The 20,847-nt window shown below is 35.7% G+C and overlaps 1 protein-coding gene across 1 annotated transcript in view; it reads left to right on the forward strand.

The window, feature by feature from the left end:
- The window catches only part of LOC128739572 (relaxin receptor 2-like), a 110,036-nt gene extending 89,500 nt beyond the window's left edge, over positions 1–20,536 (forward strand). Inside the window, exons 17-19 of the mRNA XM_053835066.1 lie at positions 3,934–4,007; positions 20,265–20,377; positions 20,456–20,536. Of these exons, the coding sequence (XP_053691041.1) occupies positions 3,934–4,007; positions 20,265–20,377; positions 20,456–20,536 (268 nt within the window). The remainder of the gene's footprint in view (positions 1–3,933; positions 4,008–20,264; positions 20,378–20,455) is intronic.
- Positions 20,537–20,847: the final 311 nt, after the last annotated feature.

The raw sequence follows: 20,847 nt of genomic DNA on the forward strand, positions 1-20,847 counted from the left end.
TTTTTTTCTGTTGTTAGTTTTCTGAATTCTGAGAACATCTGTTTATTGCTTTCTGATTTTTCATATATTTGGTGTTTTTTATTTTCTGTTTTCTCTGTTTAATAATTTCTATGCAACCGCTGTTTGTTTTCTAGTTTCAATGTTTTCTGTTTTTTCTATTATTTTTTATTTTGCTGTTCTTAGATCTCTGTTTCAATATTTGCAGATTAATCTGCTTTCTATTTTACTTTTTTCTGATTTTTTTGTTTTGTCTGTTTTCTGCCTATTCTATTTTCCCTGTTTCATCTGATTTACTATTTATTCTGGTTTACTGTCTACTATCTCTGTTTGCTGATTTTTTGTTTTCTGCGTTTTCTGATTTTTCGGCATATTTTCTAAATCCATGTATTTGCAAAATTCCAATTTTTCTCTGTTTTCTGGTTTGAATGTTTTCCGTTTTCTCTCTTCTCTATTTCCTTAGATTACAGTTTCAGTTCAGTTGTTCGTATATCCTGATACCTCCGTTTTCAGAACCTCTTTTTGACGTAGGACTACGTCTTTGTTTACTATACTGGGACTGGGTAGCACTTTGTGAAAACGAAAATAGAAGCACAGACAAACAGACGAGACACTCGCGTTAATTCCATCGTCCAATCAAAAACCACTCATTTATCAAAAAAGCATGTTTCGCAACATGGCCACACCGCGGTGCTCGAGTGTTGCTTCGAGTTTCCAGTATAAAACCATACAAATGTAAAAAACCTGCAGTATAAAACCCTGCAAATGTAAAACACCTACAGTATAAAACCCTGCAAATGCAAGCTACTCCGCAACATGCATAACAGATGGCGCTAATTTGCAAGCAAAATGTGTAGGACGATAGTTTTTGAAGAATTTTCTTCTATGTGTCATGTCAGTTCGTCAGTGATAGAAGTGTAACGTTTGAATGAAAGATTTCAAATGGTAATAACTACTAAACTACTGAACGTCACCGAACAATTTATATGTTGGATAGATAAAATGACCAGCAATTTTATTGAGGGGGTAAGAGAGCAATTTTATGAAGGACGTAAGAGGGGGGCTCCTATACAAATAAAACGCAAATTTCCTCAAAACTCGTGAACTAACCAAGCAAATGGAACCAAATTTAGCATGTGGGGGTTTTGGAAGGCAGGAATTTTTCTGTGGAATATGGAGTACTGAGGTCTCTTCCCCTTCTAAGAGGGGGGGGGGGCGGTCTCCCATACAAATGGAATACAAGTTTCCTCATAACTCGAGAACTAATCAAGCAAATGGAACCAAATTTGGCATGTGGGTTTTTTTAGAGGTATGACCCCTGTGATTGGAGGATAAGGGCTCTCAAACAAATAAAACAGAAATTTTTGCGTGTGTGCCATATTTTCTTCTATGTAACAAGAGATTAGCTGTGAAAGTAAACTAGTAAAACTTTCTCGGAGCAAGAGAGAGTGAATCGACCCTGCTAGCTTACGTGCCTGTTGCCATTCATGCCAAAAGAGAAGGACGTTCGCCTGGCACGTCATATTTGCGATGAACGTGCTTTGGCTTTAATGTTATTTGTAACCAATGGCCCTTTTAGAGGTCACAAGCGAGTTAAAGTAGGATTATTGAAATATGTCAAGCTACGCATAATCATATTTAATACTGACTGGTCATTCATTACTATTTCAACCTTAATGATGTACACAAGTGATTTTTAAAGCAATCTGTATGGCTCAATAGTGGTAATGGTCCCCGTCCACGTATTTTCAAAGCCGCCATTGCATTCAATGAAGAATCGAGTTTGAATATTTCGCTCCTCTGTTTTAAACATTCACTTAAACAATGGTACTCACAGGTTCTTATAAACATACTTATGCCAGAAATGCAGATTACATTAGTCTTTGATCCAATGATCTGATATAGTCCTACGTCATCCTTTCGTACAATCCTTAGGGCTGTATACCTTGTAGTTTTTTCCGTTTTCTGTTTTTACGACAGGTGCTCAAGTTTTACGAGGAAGGTTCAAATGTTTTTTGAAATTGGAAAATACGTTTGGGTCATTTCACCGATTATAATAAAACACCTCTCTGTGAAATGTTCTACAAACGACTTGACTAGCCAAATTCATTTAGGCGTAGCTGAAATTGAGATGCTTTTTTGGCTCAGTCAGTCGAACGAACGTCACGGTTTGTTTGTTTTGATTTCAACAAACAGCTTATGAGCAGATGCGAACAGGAGAAATGTAGTCAATGCAGTTTTTTGTACCAGTTTCAAAATATTGCATTGAAAAGTGTTAATAGTTGTTGGATGTTAGTGTGCAAGCAAAATACGTCTGAAGTTATTTGATTAAGGATATCCTAAGAAATACATGAAATAAGTTAAAAATAGTATTCATAGAAAGCAGTCATTAGAGAGTACGCTCATCTGACAATTGACATAAAATGAATGGCTAAATTTAAGCAGGTGCAAAGTAAAAGAAAAGCAAAGGAAATTTCAAAGCAAATTTTCGATGCATAAACTGTGTTCGCTTATCATGGGAATTAAGAATTCGTGTTCAATATATTCATAAATTTTGTACGCAAACAGAACTTTGTATTGAATCACTTTGTCCAATTTATTATCTGAATTTTCATTTATACTGAATTATTTTAAACTAATCCACGATCGTAAATCTATTTTTGTTTATATTTTTCAAAATATGTTCGGTATGCTTATAAATATTTTCACCTTGAAGTTAGGCCATTGCAAATTATTTTTAAAGTTTTTGTCTCCCCGCCCTTCAAAATTGGTTTAAAAAATCGGCGTACATACAAAAAAAATTGTAAACCTTGAGTAATTTTTATGTATAAAATCAATTATCTGCGGGTTTTACAACCTAAAGAACTCGAAAAAAGAGTATACGAAGTGTTAACTGTTAACGCTTCTAGCACGAAACAAAACTGGAAGTAAAAATAATGTAATTTCTGAAAATCGACAAAAAAAAATTCTTTCTATTTCGACTCTATTTTGGAAAGCTAAAGCAAATATATATGAAATGAGTATACATGAAAAGCAAGAATAGATTCGGTTTTCACATTAAACTTTAAGTGAAAATTCCTAAAAATCTCAATTTTTTTGCGTGATTAAAAAAATTTCTTTGTCCAGTTGTCCAGCATCGGAAGGACAACAACTTTAAAAAATATTTGTAATGACCTTACCATCAAGTTAATTTAGATTAATAGAGTATCACCTATCAACCTAAGAATAAAATTTGTCTTCAAAGCTTGTAAATGGTTTCATAAATATTAATTTTTATTACTTTTCTGATAGTAGAGAAATAGTGACGTACGTAACACTAACTAAAGACAAAACCTACAAAATGTATTTGAGAAGTATTTTAAACAAGTTGTTTTGCTTGAAATTTCCATCTATGAGTTGTGTCTGTTTTCCTGTGAAGAAACTAACCAAATTTGGAATTACCAGACCATGCGAGGACATGTTATGTTCAATAGTTCGTGAACTCCGTCTTGCCATTCACCGCATCCGGTATACTTGGGTGCTCTCCCATTTATATTTTCTAGATTGCTCTTTTTTTCCTACTGTTAACAGCATTTTTATCTTCAGACAACAAAAATGAAAGCAATACTCATGATGATCTTACATCTGTCAAGCAAAGTGATGCCCTTTCACTACTTACCCCGGTTACACTGAGTTCAGTTCTGTAGTCATACAGGAAAAAACTCATACAGTTTTTCTTTTCGCTACATAATACGAGCATACAGTACACATATCCGCACGAATTGAATTCGCTTTCACCGTGGGGTATTGTATGCGATAAAGTTAGAAGGACCGTCTTTCATGCAACTGTCTTAGCCGTTCGTTATGTTGTTCGCTTTTTGCTAAATATTTCATTTCGATTCTGCGATTTACTTACACGTGACTTGGTTTCCGTTTTCTCATCTTATCTTGTTTCAGATTCGCTATCATAGTTGCGACCGATTGCCTCTGCTGGATGCCGGTGATTGCCGTCAAATTGGTGGCCCTGGGAGGTAGGTTTTTCTGTTTTTTTTTGTTACTATTAGGAAGTGGTATACATATGGTTTGGGAAGACTAGATTTAAGCAATGTGATTGGTGATGGGATGATTTTTGGTAAACAGTGACGCAAATCGGTTGGTCTACTATTTACGGGAAAAAAGATGGAGACATTCTATTTTCAATCAATTTACGAATTATGAACGGTTAATTGGCTTTCGACTCTAGCATGAAAATGAAACAACATTGACAAATATCGCGCGGATGCTCAAAGCAGTTTTGTAGCGTATTCCAATTCTCTTTAGGTATTACAACTAAATATTTCTTCTATGCAGGTACTATATCACAACCATGGATATTCTTTCAGCTCTTTCAGTGGCCGTTTATAAGCCGTCAATGGTTTGTATTGTAGATTTCCACCAACGTACTAAAGCGTCCCGTTTAAATGAAATTATTGGGACGTTCATTCGGGTATTATTGGCCTACTGCAGAACGGTAGAACGGTTCACGGCGACAGCCTATACTGAACTGAGAAGCCGGTCGATTATGCAAGCTGACCGGTGTCACTTTCCATTTCAACCAAGACGGGCGTGTAAATTGTTTAGCGAAAGTGACATTTATTTCCCTGTGCGCTTGGTATGGTAATGTGAAAAAGGCTTGGGACTGTAGTTTTAGTAACGGTTGATTGCGATCCGATTTAGGATGTATTCAAGAACCCATTTGTGTATAATAATCCAGTCGAAGACGACTTTTATGAGAAAACTGTTTTGTTACACTACAAAGCAGATCCACACGCTAGGCCTTGTTGTGTACTGTACACAAATACGATATACGATTTTTTGGATGGATGGATAGGGTATTGTGGTTATCGTCGGGCCACTGTTATGGTCGGGCCATCACGATTTTACAGTTTTAGTAACTCATGATATCTATGATACAATCATTGTAAAATTTCTTACTGTGATAGCTAACTTTTCACAATATTGTGAGTTTCAATCGTGTATTCAGAACGCCCGTACTGAATTCAGTGACTAAATCTTACAAAAAAAGTTTTCCAGGCGCAATGAACTTTTCTTCAAGAAATGATTCATGAAATGCAATTATCGAAATAAATTTTGAAAATGTATAAAGTGAGTTGTGCTGCACACGAAGACTATAGAAAAATCCCCTCCAGTAAGGTGTTTGGGAAGGTTAAGATGAAATACTAGAAAAGCGCTATTTGTAAAGGTCGGGCCACTTGAGTAGTCATGGTTGGGCCACCATAATTTTAAGCACAGAAGCGCAATAATCGATAGCGAATGTCAGTCACATAAAATGTGATGAAATAAAGCAGAATTAATACGATAAAAACCTAGATTTTTGTTGTTTTTTTTTTAATTGTAGTTGTGTACTTCGGAAAAGACGATTGTAGCAATATTTATTTTACAAGATCGCCAACATTTCGCAAAAATGCAATTAAAAATAGGGTATTTGTACCTATATGAGCCGTTGTTCGCGGAATTCATTATTTTCTTGTCTCTATATAGAATTTCAATACGTACCCAACAAACACCGAAGCTGAATTAAAATGCTACTGATTTGGTCACAGCTGATTTAACTGTGAATACAGGTGGTAGACGCTGGACAATTTAAGTAAAGGCCTCTGTATTCTATAAATGATTAAGTAAATAACGAATGTGCTGTAAATTAGCTGCTTCACATAAATTCTCACAAGCAGATTAGGCGCATATTCAACCTCTCCACAACTCGTCAATATTCTCAATAATTGTGCTATACTAACTGAATAAACGATTTGTCATCTGAATAAACAGCTCTCCCACGAAATATTTATGCGCTGATTAAATATTTTAGCAGCCATTATTATTCAGCCATAGCTGAATATGCATCGAATAAAATTTATGTAAGCAATTCTACAATGCTTATTCAGCCGAAATTGGAGAACTTATACAACCTATTTCGCTTGAGGCAGAAAAAAACACTTGTTAAGCGATTATATCGCCCTTTATATAACCTCCGTGCGCCTTGTTTACAGCTTTGCGCAAATTGGTGTTTTAAAAACGCGCAAAAGCCTCTATTAAACTCCATTGCAGCTTCGAAAGCAGCTATTAGCAAACCCGAAGCTTGATAAAATCACCAAATTTACATGTTTAAGAGCTGAAAAAAAGTTTTTATTTCTAATACTAAACCATAGTTCAGCCACAGGTAGAATAAATTCAGCAATAAAAGTGTTTGATCAGCCTGAAATTGTTACTTGGGTAGCTGCTTTTAAAGCTGCAATGAAGCTTAATAGAGGTTTTTGCGTGTTTTTAAATAACCAATTTGCGCAATGCTGTCAATTCTATTTATAGAACGAGAAATAGTTTTGCAATACTTTTTCAGTCGCTTAATCAACGTCTCATCAACTTTTATGCAGCCAAAATATAATCTATTTTTAAATTTCAAAAATGGAACGTGTCATATTTATTTTGCTTTGGCGTCATAAGCTATATAATATTTTAAATTTCGAACAACTTGAATTCGTATATGCAAGCTAATTAAAAATGCATGTCGTCATTTTTCGGGAATTGAACCGCCATCTTCTGAAATTAAAAACTATCCAATTAAATTCTACTATTTATATTTATTCGTGACAGATACGTATTTCGCCTACGATATGCAGGCTTCATCAGTATCTGTTTTCGAAAAATCTTGTCCACTGGATCGCCTTAACCCAACTCGTAAACAGCAAGAGCAATTGCTGTTTACGAGTTAGTTTAAGGCGATCCAAGCTGCATAAAGTAAGCACTCAAATGGTGTTTGATCAAGCGATGTTTAAGCTGCTTTAAGTTTTTCCAAACCAGCTTTCCTCCAAAGCAGATAAACAAGCTTAATAGTGGATTTTTCTGCTAAACAATTCGCTTCTAAACAGCCAGAAACGTAGAACCGTTTTACGGTCGCTTAAAGGTGTTAAAGTGGCTCGCTTAAAGGTGTTAAAGTATAAACCAGTAGACGCTTTCATTAGGCTCACAGCTTTCAAACTACTTTAAAGCTGCTTAAGGGTGTTAAAGTGGCTTTACAAACTAATACCAAGCTTTCATTCGGTTTACAGCACACATACTGTCAGATCATAGAGTTTCGCAATTAGACTGGCAACAAAAATATATGTCAGTTATCGACATTATCAACTGCTTCAAGTGTAAAGATATTTTCACTGTCTGTTCTGCAGAAGCAGATGGGGCGGATCATACGATGAGTGCTTATGGATCAGAAGATGGCGGTTCAATTCCCGAAAGATGACGACATGCAATTTTAATTAGCTTGCATATACGAATTCAAGTTATTCAAAATTTAAAACATAGCATACGACGCTATAGCAAAATAAATATGACACGTTCTATTCTTTTTTAAATTTAAAAATAGATTATTTTTTGGCTGCATAACGGTTGATAAGACGTTGATTAAGCGACTGAAAAAGCATTGCAAAACTATTTCTCGTTCTAAAAATAGAATTGACAGCATTGCGCAAATTGGTTATTTAAAAACACGCAAAAGTCTCTATTAAGCTCCTATGCAGCTTTGAAAGCAGCTAACCAAGTAACAATTTCGGGCTGATCAAATGCTTTATAGCTGAATTTTGTTCTACCTGTGGCTGAACTGTGGTTTAATTTTAGAAATAAAAACCTTTTTTCAGCTCTTAAACATCTAAGTCAAGCTTCGGGCTTGCTAATAGCTGCTTTGAAGCTGTAATGTACCTTAATAAAGGCTTTTGTGCGTTTTCAAATAACCAATTTGGGCAAAGCTGGAAACAAGATGCACAGAGGCGATATAACGGCTTAACAAGTGTCTTTCCGCCTCGAATGAAATAGGTTGTATAAACTCTCCAATTTAGGCTGAATAAGTATTGTACAGTTGTTTACATGAATTTTATTCGATGCATATTCAGCTATGGTTGAATAATAATGGCTGCTAAAATGTTTATTCAGCGTGTAAATGTTTCTTGGGTATGTCGTATGTTATTGTCTTTTCTCTGGCTGTGTTGATTTCTGGTTTTGAGCTATGTTTGTTGCTTCGTTTTTTTGTATATTGTTTCCCATCTCGGTAAGATGTATTCTTTAGTTCGGTTCATTTGTTGTACTACTTGATTTGACTGTGTGCTTTCACATTTTTAGAATCATTTAAGATTGATTTCCAAATCTTTGTTTTAGCTGTTGATTGAAGTTTTCCATTTTGCTAGTTTTGTGATGAAATTGCTATGACTGCTCTGTTTACATATTTAAGCAATTTGTTAAAGTAACTAATATTTTCATTTTTTCAATAATACTTTTTCAATACTGTTTTCGTCTAGTTTTCTCTGTCCTCTGTCTTCTGTCCTCAGTCCTCTGTCCGCTGTCTCCCATCCGCTGTCCACTGTTCTTTGTCCTCTGTTCTCTAACTTCTGTCCTCTGTTCTCCGCTCTCTGTTATCTGTGTTCTGTTTCTATTTTGGAGATTTTTATTTACTGCTCAGCTTAAAATTTGTAACGAAGCACACAATCGCTTAGACTGCTGTTCGCGATATTAAATTTTTCTACCATCACAAGCAGTTTACGGTTTCGCATTAGCGCCGGAGGTCATGCATTTCCTACATATATTCTGCTAACAGCTGAACAACATAAAAATTCCGCTACCGTTAGCGAATGCATTTGGCATTTGGTGTCAAACTGTAAGCTTTCCGAACAAATTGTGCATCGGTTTTTGTCTGCTTTTGTCGAAAAAGCGCAAACTGCTTCAAGGCGGCCGGCCTAGAGAGAACGATTGTCGGTGAAAGCCCGTTCGTTCACTGGGCACAATTGTACAAACGAGCAAAAATCGTGAATTTGGAATGTATGTTGGTAATATTGTCAAATTTATGACCACTTTTTAGGCTGCAATTTGTAGCAATCTTTCCCTATTCAGATGGACTGGAGGTAATAGAGCCCTTTTTTTCAATGGTGCTGTGTAGAAATGGGGTAAAATGCATCACATTGAGGAATCCATTTCTAAAAGGCAAAGGATTAGTACAATTTACAGACGAAGTTTATAGTTTCACCCTGATGTATGACCCCTGCAAGGGACCCGAGTGGCAAAGCTAAGTAACTGTGTTTGCAAGGCAGTCCAGGTCCAGCACTCTTCAATTCATGCTACCTAGGAGAAACGAACGATTCGCGTTACACTATTTTTCCGAACGTGCTAGTCTTGCGGGATGCATTTGTTAAAAAATACTTGCTCTGCATCGGTCGCCAGTCGGAGCTAGAATGGACAAACCATGTAAAAAGCAATCGTAAGCAACACAATATTGTCTGCGCTGGTTTGGAGAAATTCATCCTTACGTATCGTACCGGTGCTGGCAGGTCCGTTGCACTCATTAGTCATTCTGGTCTGGCGTTGCATTACTACAGGTTCAATTGTAGTTTGTAATTATTTTACAACAACACGACCCTCTAGCGAAAAATTCGTTTCAGCTTTCAAGTGTCTTATATTAACTAGAATTAGTTCGGTTTCTGTAATAGCATCATGATCCTACCAATCAAGGATAGTTCGAACTTTCGACGGTGACTTAAACTGTAATTCTTTTCCCTGCTATTTTATTTGCTACGGTCCATTAGATGCAGACCCCCCTATCTTGTCATGGTCGGAAGTCTCGATGCAGAGCAGCGCACATGCTTATGCATGAGCTGGCATCGCCTGCCGCAAATAGCCTCTAAATTCCAACTGATTTCACGTATTTTTACTTCTATTTTATGGCATCCTATCGTACACTCAAAATAATCCACACGTCCTTTCCACGTGAAAAATCACGTAAATTTCTCTACAGGGATTTGCGTGACTTTCAGGTGATTTTTATTGGAAAAAATAATAACATCTATCTGATTTACACGTTAACGCATTAGTATGCGTGCGAACTACCTGAAAATCACGTAAATAGTACAGGAAAAGCTGGGTGGAAAATATTCACATAACTTTTCAGGTAACTTCGACGTGAAATATATTTTGAGTGTAGCCTTTGGTAAGCCTTCACCGGAACGCTTTGGTTTGTGGTGTTTTTTGTTCACTCTGCAAATAGCAGCCGTCAAATTTAAGGATAATTGTGTCCCCTGCTTCGATGTGGGTACGAATCATGAGCTTTGAATCAGTTAATAGAAGGCCGATACCGACCGGAAGGCAAAAAAGCAGGATCAAATAGACGTCGGTAGAGAGCAAAAAAAGCCACTGAAGCAAACCGTAGCCTGTTGTTTTCGGGTAGCCAGACTGTGACGTCGCAAGAAGGGTGCAGTAATAAATTTGAAATTTAATTCGCTCCATAAACATGTCACCCGTCCGTCGGTCGTTGCATCGTTGCACAATGACAGAAGCATTCACGGTGTATCAGCACTTCCTCATTCCGGGGAAAAAGGTGTGAAAGCGGAAAAGGATATCGTGCGCCTCCGTTTCACAGCTGGTGCGGCGGAATGACACGCAGATAAAGGTGTTTTTGTCCCATTGAAATACGAGCCTTCCCCGTCTGGCGCTGGAACAACAGCAATACAAAACTGCGACATGTTGCGAATTTTATACAAGATAAATGAAATATTATTTTGCATTAAACAGTAAACCGAATTTTGAATATACAACATTGATAATTCGTGCATCTAATTCTGGATATTTCAAAGATTTCATTTTTCTTTTAGTTTTGTAGAAGAGAACGCAGAACTTTAAGGTTTTCGGTTCATGGGGAGGGTTTGCCATTTTTTCAAAAATGCTTTAACAACCTCAGGAACCAAATATTTAATATTTAATTTTTATTAAAATATTTAATTAATAGCAGGTCTAGTACAACAACGACCTGGCTTTTGGAAGTCAGTGAAATGAAAACACAAAATCAAGCCGATGGTGTTATTAGACAAATTCCTGACGTCCGCTTCATAACGGCATTATGCGAAACAAACAAAATGATGCGACGCAGCAACCGAATAAGACACTCTCGATCGACGCGACGCCCAAGAGAGGCTCGCAATTTGCCGGCTTCATCATTTCATCAGTCATTTTTGCTTGAAACCAACCGGTCCTGAGAGTGGTTGTAACCATAAAATTTTAGCAAAAATGTGCTTGTTCATTTATTGGGATTTGGCAGCCGGAGGCGGACCAGCCAGTTTATTTACTGGTTTCTGTGGAAATCTTAATAATTCACATTGCTGTTCGTTGGTGCACGTTTCATCATGATAAGTTTTGAAATAATGAAATTGCTTTTGGCGTTTATCATTCTTTTTAACATGAAATTGAACTTAGGTCACAGAGAACAGACTACCAGGTAATTGACAAAAAGTGTGTAAAAGGTTTTTATGTAATCTACGAGTAATCCTTCAATAGAGCACCCCTCGAGCAGTAAGTGGCAAACTAAATCTTGATGTCGCTGCCATCGCTGTTATATAACTCCAGCACAAAGAAATATTGATAAAGGTACATGAATATTTTTTTATGCGTTTGGCAAACTATTTCTGGAGGGCGCTACCGACAGATTTTTCACACAAAAAATTGATTACTTCCTTCGAGCCTGTTAATCTGTTCTCTGTGCTTAGGTTTAGACTAATATAGACTAGACGCTTTACCGGTTTGATAAACTGGGCATGAATGAACATTTGCTTCTTTGGCTCCAATCTTACTTAAGCGGTCGGAGTATGTCTGTTAAAATAGGTGATCATATTTCATCTCCGTTCTCAGTTTGGTCCGGCGTTCCACAAGGGAGTCATCTTGGGCCTTTTTTATTCTTGTTATATATGAACGATGTCAATTTCATTTTGAATTGCATGAAACTCTCGTACGCCGACGATTTAAAGCTATACTACACTATAAAACAACCACAAGAGGCACTTTTCCTACAAAAACAGCTGGAAGTTTTCGCAGAAAGTTTCTATCCCTTAAGGGAAAAAATATATTGAGCTACACAATAACAAACCCCCTTAATATCAGTTTTCCTAATTTTACTTGCTTATTTCCATTTTTACGTAGTTTTGATGTTCAGTAAAGTTTAAGATATAGTAAAAATACAACTTTTTGCTGAAGAGTGCGAAGCTCTAAGCTTATGGGATTTTGAGCTGTTGCAGTTTTCATATAATTTTATAGTCAATTTGAAGGTGATTTATTTCAAAAAGGCGCAAGTATGCGCAGCCATCCTCAGCGACTTTAAGTGTTGTGATGTAGTGCCTTTCATTTCATATATATGTCACGGTGGAACACGGTGGAACATTTGAGTAAACTGCGACTAAAATATCACGTTTTACGTCTGAAAAATTACATAAAATAACGTAATAGACCAATACAAATGGTATAAACCCGTTTAAAATAAAAATAAATTTAAAAATATATGTTTCAAAAATTCAATGATGCTATATTTCTAAATAACTGTTCATTTCTTCATCGTTAGCTTCGGAGGAGTCAAGAATACCGTTTCCCGCTTGCTGCTTCAAAATGTTTAAGGTGCATATTAGTCATCATATATGTTGCATTTTGTTCTTAATTGCATACGCGATACGCTTATGTTCACAGAGTATCTACAAATCATGATATATTTAACCGCTCAATGCTATCATCTGATCCGATAATTTCAAAAGTGGGTAAGAACACAAAACGGAAGAAAATGCCATTTAGTGAAGCAGCACTGAAGTTATTGCGTGAACTCTTCCGAAGCTAACGATGAAGAAATGAACAGTTATTTAGAAATATAGCATCATTGAATTTTTAAATCATATATTTTTAAATTTATTTTTATTTTAAACGTCTTTATACCATTTGTATTGGTTTGTTACGTTATTTTATGTAATTTTTCAGACGTAAAACGTGATATTTTAGTCGCAGTTTACTCAAATGTTCCACCATGTTCCACCGTGACATATATATGAAATGAAAGGCACTACATAACAACACTTAAAGTCGCTGAGGATGGCTGCGCATACTTGCGCCTTTTTGAAATAAATCACCTTCAAATTGACTATAAAATTATATGAAAACTGCAACAGCTCAAAATCCCATAAGCTTAGAGCTTCGCACTCTTCAGCAAAAAGTTGTATTTTTACTATATCTTAAACTTTACTGAACATCAAAACTACGTAAAAATGGAAATAAGCAAGTAAAATTAGGAAAACTGATATTAAGGGGGTTTGTTATTGTGTAGCTCAATATCTTTTTTCCCTTAAGGGATAGAAACTTTCTTCCTTCACCAAATACTCTTTAAATAACGTCCTCTACCACTTTTCCTTAGAGACTGTTTATTTTGGACCTAAAATAAAAAAGTTAATTTCTCTATATATTGACCCACCCCCTAATGTAATTTTTTTTTATCTAACAAAAAAATACAACAAAAACCAAGAAACTTTTGCGAAGACACTAATGCGGAAAACTTAATAGTTTTGCCGCAAAAGCTGATGTCCGCCTATTTTTCAAGCCGTCCCACTGTGCGTCGCCGCAATCTTCGGTCCCATTCGTTCCTCAGCATTGGTCCTGCGAGAACAAATTATGGACTTAACGAACCAATGCGTAGCATGTCTCGTGTATTCAACAAATGTTATAACGTGTTTAATTTTAATGTATATCGACAAACTAATAAGTGTAGTTTTAAGCGTGTATTATGTTAATTTATGTTGTCTACGCGTGTGTACCTTTATGCATTTATAGTTATATAGCACAATCTGTCATTGGGGTGATTTTTTACCTGTTGACTAAGCAATTAAATAAATAAAAATTGAATTGCATGTTGGGCTTTAAATTGCATTTCAAATTAGACTTGGGATCGAACTTGAAATTAGACACTTGAAATAGGTTTTAAGATTGAATTTGAATTTTAACTTGAAATGGGACATGGAATTGGATTATAAATTCTAGCAGAATTGAAATTTTTCTTGAAATTGGATCTAAAATTTGATTTGAGCCTGGATCTAATTCTTCGTATTCTTATTGCGAAAAACCGTGCTATTAAATTTTAAATTACTGCACTTCCTGGTTACACCTTTAGGAACATTTTTGACATAGGACTACGTCTTACGGCAAGGTTTAAGATAGGGTGTCATTCCAAAAAATCAAAACAATGCGAGCGTCACGAAAATATGAAAGATTTTGAACTCCAATAGCTCTGCCAATTATGAACGGATTTTCATAGCTTCTATAGATACCGATCGACTCATAATAAATGTAGCAATTATGTGATTTCTATTATAACTTTCTTTTTCAATCACTAATTAGTGAAAATTAACGTTAAGTTTCAAGGTCAAATATCCAAAACATTTTCTTCGTGGTCATTCACCGTGGGGCTTCACCGGCAGAGACGACAGATAAATACACCATCTGTTTAATGTGTTTTCGATGACTTTATTGTTAGAAAAAAGAAATATCAAGATCCCCTCGTCCCAACAGGTCGAAGATTCTTTACGGTCGACGTTCAGACTTATACTAATTTGATATCTGTGCTTGGGAAGTATGCAAGACAGAGTGATAAAGTCCTGCTTTCGTTCTGGCAAGATTTCTTCGGACCGCAATTAACCTATACGTCTCCGACATCAAAAATGATGGTACTTGCAGTAACACTTTTGGCTCTATCTCCACTTATTTTCATTCGATTTTTATGCAATTAGACTTAAAAGAACCACATTAGATTGGCGTTTAAAGAAAAAGTAAGTTGATAAATTATGGTTAAATTTTCCCGGAGATATTCCAGATTACAATGGGATTTTTTTGACGTTAGTAATATGGCAAATGGGGTATCAAATCAAAGGATTTTTCAACGCAAGTTTTTGGGTGGACTTTAGGATGCATTTTGAGCCGACCTGGACATTAAGCGTGTAGGGCGCTATATCTCTGTAGGAGAATGTCCCAGGCTACGAAACAGGTTTTGTTTTTTGGTTATAACTTTTGAACGGATTATTTAATTCCATATCTTTTTGAAGCATTTGAAAGATTGAAGACTTACGTATGTTTTTGCTGAAGATAGCATATATTTTTTGCTTGAAACAAAAAAGTTATAGCGAAATTGGGAGACATAGAATTTTTTGACCAAAAACAAAGTGTCCCCGGTTGTGAAACACTTCGAAAAATCCATAAAAGAAAATAAAAATAAAGAAGAAAATAAAGAATTATGAAATGAAAATAAAATATTAACTTCATTTATTAACGGAAAACACCTTAAATGCAAAGTAATTTATCAGTTTCTTAATTTAATCTTAATCTAAATCTGAATTGTAATCCATGTATGTAAAAACAGAAAGTTCGAGATCTCAAATATGCGGATTTGGCTCTCATGTGCCTGAAAAGTGTGTTGAAAATGTTTGTGACTATTAAAGTAATGAATAATCGTTTTTTTTTAATTTTTCATAACCGGAGAATTTTACTGTTTCACAACCGGGGCGAACGACGAGTTTGTAAAAATTTATGTAAAATTTTTTGAGTAAATTTTTTCACCTAAAATTTGTCTGTGTAATTAAATAGGGGTCCAAAACTAAGGTTATATGCATTTTTTTACTGCCTTTTTTCTATTTTATTTGATAGACAAAAAAATCAATCTCAAAATATTCCAAAAAACTTTTTCAGGCAGGTTTTTCGAACACATTTCCTACAAAACATTCTAAAAATTGTATTTTGATTGTTGTTTGCTCAAAAGGTAGAGTACAATGAGATGAGCCGTTGGTAGCAATTTGGTAGTGCTAGTTTAATAAACACGTCAAAAACGATGGGTGTTTCACAACCGGGGCCGTTACACAACAGCGAACAACCCCCTATATTAGCGTTGGTAAGAGGAAATGCTCATCAACTTAGGGTCTATATTGGCTCGTTTCATTATCCCTGATTTTTGTTTTCAGGTATATTAAGTGCAAGTTGTTACGTAGCTTTCGAGCCGTAAATCTCTCATGTCCATAGTATTTTTCGACATAAATTAAATTATGGTTGTATATGGGCACCAATGGCATTATACTAAATTTTTTAAAAAGGTATTTTTTATATCTTAATTTTCGTAATTACTGGCTTTACAAGAAAGTTTTCGAATATCCAGGTTAGTCTCATATAACTCATATAACATACCTACATTATCCATCTAGCTCACCCCATCTACCAACAACAATTCCTTTCCCGAAATACTTGCGAAGACGCAGTGGATTCCCTGATCTTTAGTAGCAACAAGTATTGGACCATTCCTTCCCATCCCACCAAGACCCACATTCGGACGTGGCACAGTGGTCCGAAAGTCCAAAAAGCTGGCAGAAATGTCAAAACGATCTCCTAGAGGATAGGTGACTTCTGCGAAGTTGGTTGATATACTCAGGAGATCTATGTGATATCATTCAACTAGTGCTTAACCCTTAAATTATAAGTTAACTCTTTAATACACGTTATTACCATAATATAGTATTAATTATTGGTTAAGTTTTTCAGTAATGGTTGAGTTGATTTGATAACTCTCAGTTCAGTTTTTTATTGAAAGATTTTTTCACATTTCTGCGACTCATTCGATTTTCCCAGTACATTTGATTCAGCATTCTAATTGCACCCGAATGGTTTTATAGACAAGCTATTTATTATTAAATAAGTTTTCAAATAAAGAAATACAAATAAAGTTCAAATTCAAAACAGACACTGATGAAGCCTGCAAGTCGTAGGCGAAATACGTATCGGTCTGACTAATGAAACAACAAATAAAAATTAACCAGAAAAACTTTCTTGTAATTGCTTTGTTTGCGGCCTCTACTATGCCCTTGATTAATTAATATTAGACTTCTAGTTTCTTCCACTGAAAAGTATGAAATTATTTTTTTCATATTTTATTTATTGTATTAGATATATTGATAATAGTTACGAATTTAGACTGGAGCATACATTAATGTAATGTAACATACAGCGAACGATAATTACAGATCCATGATTTGTTTCGCTGTTGTGTCACATTTTGAATAATTTTGATTTCATTTTGAATTAAACATTAGTTTTAGACCTTGTATATCCTTATCGTAAAGGGGTTTTCAATCTAAAATGCAAGCCTAATAATAAGATGTAATAGGAGTACTATGTCTCCTGTAAATCCTGTAGAAATGAGCCTTTGCATCAGATGTGCCTTAGAAGCGCGTCATTCTGTTTCGATATTCGCGAAACAAACTAAATAGTTGTTTTGCGCTACAAAGCATTCTTTGAAGTATACTCCAAAATCAGTTTATTAAACTATATTAATGCTTGTCCCTTTCATTTCCACGATATCCTGGAATAATCAATGCAGAATAATCAATGCCTACTATCATATATTGAAACCATTGCAAGGATTATTCGTTAAAATCAAATTTGCTTACATGAATTCGTACAACCTCTCTAAGATTTGTCTTTACTTTCTTAGTTGCAGAAAGTTGCAGGCCAATTTAGGTTTAATCGGTTCCTTACAAGTATACCTGCACACTAAAAGTAATATGGCAGCGGAACTCGACGGGTTCCATAAGTTACGACTGTCAATTCGAAAAAGTTTAGATATTCGTCCTCATTTTTATCATAATCAAGCCAGACTCGGTGAACCAATAATATTTTAAATTAGTGTAACCTTCTCAATAATATTGAAATAGATGTCTTTCAACTAAATATGTCATTGTTTACGATATTTATGCAACGTTTGCTACATACCTATAAGAAACAACCATACTTGTTTTTGAAAAGATTTCACCGGCTTAAATGTTATTCAACAAGTTCAGAAGGCTTTAGCTTTTAGAAATCTAAGAAACGAACAACCAAAACAAGGATTTAGGCTCATATGAGTATGTAGAAGAACACTTTTGAGTTATTTGATCAATTAAAAATACTTGCAAAATGGGATTTCTGCCAACTATTTTGATTTTCGGACCACTGTGCGTGGCCGGCGTCAGTATTGATCAGCATGCTTTTTCCAGTCATCATTTTGCAATTTTCATCGGTCCTGGTCAATAACGGAGTAGCAGCACACGGGCGGTATCCTATGCTTATGCTTGTGCTATGCTTATGCATTTTGAGCCGACCTGGATATTCCGGAATATCCGTTGTCGGTTCTACCGGAACTGAAAGTTGGCCTATTTGATTTTTTTTTGGAAATATATCAAATCGCCAAATTTTCAACATGACCTCTTGGGTGGTTTCTGGTGGTTTCAGAGCGAGAAAGAATTAGCGACTGTCTGTTCCGAAAATAGGTTTTGAACGTTTAATTGGTTGCTTTACAATTAGTTGTATGCAATTGTTTTGCATACTTTCGTTTGTATTGCTGTCAATTGTGGAATAATTAATCAACAGAGTTTCAAAAACAACTATTAATGTACAGAGGATGTTAGCTTATTGATGATATTTTAACTGTCATAATTTCAAAACAACCTGTCACAATAAATTTTGCTATAGGGTAAATAAACCGTTAGTGGACCATTTAGTGCTTGAGTGACTTTCTTCCATGAATTATTTTGAACTGGCAACGCCAAACACGCAACAGATAGCACTTACAATACGAGTAACTTTCGATTAACGCTAAAAAATATCAATTTATATTGCAAATCTCTATATTTTCCACATTTTTTAAAACAAATTAGAATGTCCGTGTTCCTTTTATGGACCTTTTGGTTTACAATAGGGTAGCGACCGGGTCCATTATAGGAATTCTAGTGCATTTTGCATGACGAGGGTCCATAGCGTCATATTTTGCATTGTTAACCGAACAATGGACCCTCATTTGTTGAAAATGTCGATTTTAAGGCATTTATCATCAACTAGGGCTAAAACTTTGTAATCTGAACTGTATGGCATGTTTAGTACTTTCTGTTTCATGTCATATATCCTCGAAATTAGGAAGTACAAGCTAATAAACACCGAAACTGTACCCGGGGTCCATTATAGGTAAAGGGTGCACTATAGGATAACTTACCCTATATCAATTATTTTCTAGGAAATTGGCGAATGTGAACCAGTGGTAAATAATAACCCAAATTATTTATTTATGCATTCCGTTCAACCGTAAGTTGTGCGTCCAAAGACAAAATTATTTTATGCAGCAGCAAAACATTTGTTTCAAGCCAGTCACCTACAAGTCACACAAGAATTTTCAAAATGCGATATCGTCGCCAATCACTAGAAGAAGTTTGATGGTGGTGTTAGGTTTGGCATAGAAGATGAGCCGGTTCCAAAGCACATTGTATAACAGCCAACCCTACACTCTTCCCGCCCCAGTTCAAAACTATAGCGATCTTGTGCAACATTTTGACAGCAGCAGCAAACCTTAATCAAAATATATCACGACTTTTCACATTTGCCTTTATGGCCTGAGTCCAGTGGAAATCGATAATTACATGAGCCTAAAGTGTTCTTTAGGAGAAAGCAAACTGGGCCGATTAAAGATGGATTCTTACCCCAGAATATTATCGGATTATTTTATGATATTTATTGAAGAATACTTACCAGGTGTTACGCTCGTACAGTGTTAGCTCCCAGTACTTGCCAGTGCTCGATTCCGCTGATCCTGATAAGAAGTAGCGCTAAAAATATAAGAAGATAAAGTGAACCCCCCACCACGTATAGAATCCTGACCCAACAGGTGACCTGATAAAACTGTTAGTGGAACTACAAACTCTAAGAAACGGGTAAAACTTGCAGAGCACGGGCATTTAGGAAATTCAACCCAAGTAACATTTTTGTTGTATAATAGCTTATCAAGCACTTGTTATACGGGAATTAACTGTACAATAGTTTAATAAGCTATTATACAACAAAAATGTTACTTGGGAAACTTCTCTAATTGTATCAAATTTATAGGAATGTTCCAAAGCAATTTTTACACCACAGAAAATAAAAAAATTGCGTGACACATATTAGTAAAATGTCAAGCTTTGTTGAATTGAACCTGCATTCGTGAGCTCCTCGTTTGTGCCTCTAGGCACAGACTTTCATACTTTTTACATGGAAAATTCTATATAATAGCACGTGCCTTAGTATGCTCCAGCCTGGGCATGTTAGTAACAAAGAGTAAAAACTGAGAATGAAATATATGTATAGCACTGCACTCTTTGCTATACATATATTTATTCACAGTTTTTACTCTTTGTTACTATAGAAACTATAGAAAATGACTGAAAATTGTTAAACAAACTGTAAATTGTAAAACTTTATCCAGCTCAATAAAAAACAGCTGAACGAGATAAGGGTAAAATAAAAGATTATAATAAAACAGTAAAAATAGCAGAAACAGTAGACATTCTTACAAATACTTGAATGAGTTTAAAAATTATAACTCGAAATAACAGAGATATCTTCTGTTTTAATTTTCTTTCCAGGAGTGCACATATCTCCGTCGCTGTACGCCTGGCTGGCGGTGCTCGTGCTGCCGGTAAATTCGGCCCTCAATCCGGTGCTGTACACCCTGACGACGGCACAGTTCAAGCAACAGGTGAGTGCTTCCCGGTGCGCCGCCGGTTTTCGAGCAGTCTTTCCACACGTGTGCTAATCGAAACGATTTTCATTTTAGCTGACGCGTTTCTTCTACTCGCTACCGTGTGGCGCTTCGGCCGAACTTAACGGGTACGATTCGGCGATTGACTCAAGGTAAGTTGAACTAGTTCAGTTTCCAGACAGTCGTGTAGTTCAGTTTGGTTTTGTGCTAGAAGAAGGTGGTTTATGACTGAGGAAAAGGTTTGTATCTATGCTGATGGTGGATCTGTTTGTCGAGCAGTTTCATTGGAAATGGTTTTTAAGTTCTAGTCATGAAAGCTTTGGGGTTGGTCATTTAAAAATAAAAAGGATTCCGTAGGGCTTCTTTGCCTAGTGTACGTTTAACGTAAAACCAAAATCCCAGCCAGCATCGTAAATCATTTTTGAGATTTGCTGAAAAGTTGGTGTACTGATTTGAGCTTGTTTGAA

Source organism: Sabethes cyaneus, chromosome 3, assembly GCF_943734655.1.
Source record: "Sabethes cyaneus chromosome 3, idSabCyanKW18_F2, whole genome shotgun sequence".
NCBI classification, from domain to species: domain Eukaryota; kingdom Metazoa; phylum Arthropoda; class Insecta; order Diptera; family Culicidae; genus Sabethes; species Sabethes cyaneus.